The 1,696-nt window shown below is 36.9% G+C and overlaps 1 protein-coding gene across 1 annotated transcript in view; it reads left to right on the top strand.

The window, feature by feature from the left end:
* Positions 1-470: 470 nt before the first annotated feature.
* Positions 471-1,696, top strand: part of LOC131994682 (uncharacterized protein DDB_G0288805-like) — a 25,417-nt gene continuing 24,191 nt past the window's right edge. The window contains exon 1 of the mRNA XM_059361489.1: positions 471-581. Within this exon, the coding sequence (XP_059217472.1) occupies positions 471-581 (111 nt within the window). The remainder of the gene's footprint in view (positions 582-1,696) is intronic.

Below are 1,696 nucleotides of genomic sequence, written 5' to 3'. Positions count from 1 at the left end.
GAAATTTTAAATAGTGAGTAGTTTTAGGCCTCCCAACATTGGACCCCAATATGGTTCTGATCGGACTATATGAAGATATAGCTGTCACATAGACCGATCTGCCGATAAGGGGTCTGAAGCCCATAAAAGCTTTATTGATTACCCGATTTCGCTAAAACTTCAAACAGTGAGTAGCATCGGAAAACAAAAATCATATTTCGCTGTAGACAATCTGGGTGAAAGAATTTAACTAAAAACATGAATAGTTTTGCGTTGTATTTTTCAACCATAAGAAACCAAATCCAAGCCAGACCCTTGCTGTGTAATCCCAGAGATAAACATGTTAAAAAGCCACATTAGTTACAGGCCTTAGTTGGTCATTTAGTGATTGTGCAAATATTTCTTCACGCACTTTTTTACGGGGTAACTACAAATTCCGCAGGACCTATACAGATAACAGAGTAACTACACAAACGAGCCACAGGATAAACATGAACAAGGCATGTCATTTATCTCTGATCATGCGACAATCGGTGGGATCAAACCAGTTAATGGGCATGACATTTACGCTGCATCTACAGTTCTTTTGTCGCAATGTTCTGGTACGTGTCTCTCTCTCGCTCTCTCTCGCTCTCTCTCACTCTCTTTCGTTCTGTCTTTCTCTTGTTGAAAATTCCACTTAAAAACGACATAAAGGATAGTAAATAAATATTTGTTAGGCAGCAAATTTTTGCACTTAACCGACTACCTGATTGTTACACCAGTAGCAATGTCCAAAGGTCATTACAACAAAACATAAAGGACATATGTATTTATTGTATATGCTGGCCTTTGTCACCAGAACATCCTTTCCCTTAGTGTCCTTTTTAAATGTGCTAAAATAATGTTGTTTGACAAGTTAATCTGAATATTAATGGACGTTAAGCAAATTTTACCAAGACCACTTTGCAGGATAAAGAGAGACGCCTTGATTTATGCTTTGTGTCGCCAATTGGCGTCACACAATAACCGAGTATTTGCACAAGGATTATAAAGGAAAGGATCTTAGACTTAGCAATCTTGTAATCTAAGCAACAATTGAAGACTTTAAAAATGGGTTGTATGTAAGTTTTGGAGGCGGTATCGAGTATTTTGTTTGTCTTTATGCTAAACACCACAAAGCCGTGGTTGCATCTGTGGTAGGATGTGCAATGATTTGACATTAATTATGGAATATCCCTATTTCGCAGAATTGAATTTTTTGCTAAAGTCATCATGATGAGATTTTTCAAAATAGTTTACATTTTCTCATCGAAGCTCTAAATGAGAACATAGGAAGGGAGGTTTTCTAACTATTTTGCAAGATTTTGCTTTTTGGTGCCTTACATATATATTAAAGTATTACGAAAGTTCGTTTAAGGTCTCACATTTAGGCGTTTATATCAGGCGGCTGGAATTTAAAATAGAAGCGTTTTTAAATGTTTATTTTTTTTTTTTAGATCAAGGTGCTAAGTTTAAACAAGTTAAAGCGTGCTAATTTCGGCCGGGTCGAATCTTGGGTTATTGAGTCATATCTGGTTATCGGTATTTAGGGGCCTATATCATCATATTGACCGATGAGGCTAAAACTTGGCACTGATATTGTAAGTCATAAGATAGGGGTTTGGTCTAATTTTAGCCAAATCAGGTTAAAATGTTGGCTTCTAAGGGCTGAAGAAGTCAAATCCGGGGATCGGTT

This window comes from Stomoxys calcitrans, chromosome 2 (genome assembly GCF_963082655.1).
Source record: "Stomoxys calcitrans chromosome 2, idStoCalc2.1, whole genome shotgun sequence".
In the NCBI taxonomy this organism is placed as follows: Eukaryota; Metazoa; Arthropoda; class Insecta; order Diptera; family Muscidae; genus Stomoxys; species Stomoxys calcitrans.
This window is presented reverse-complemented; position numbering and strand designations above follow the sequence as displayed.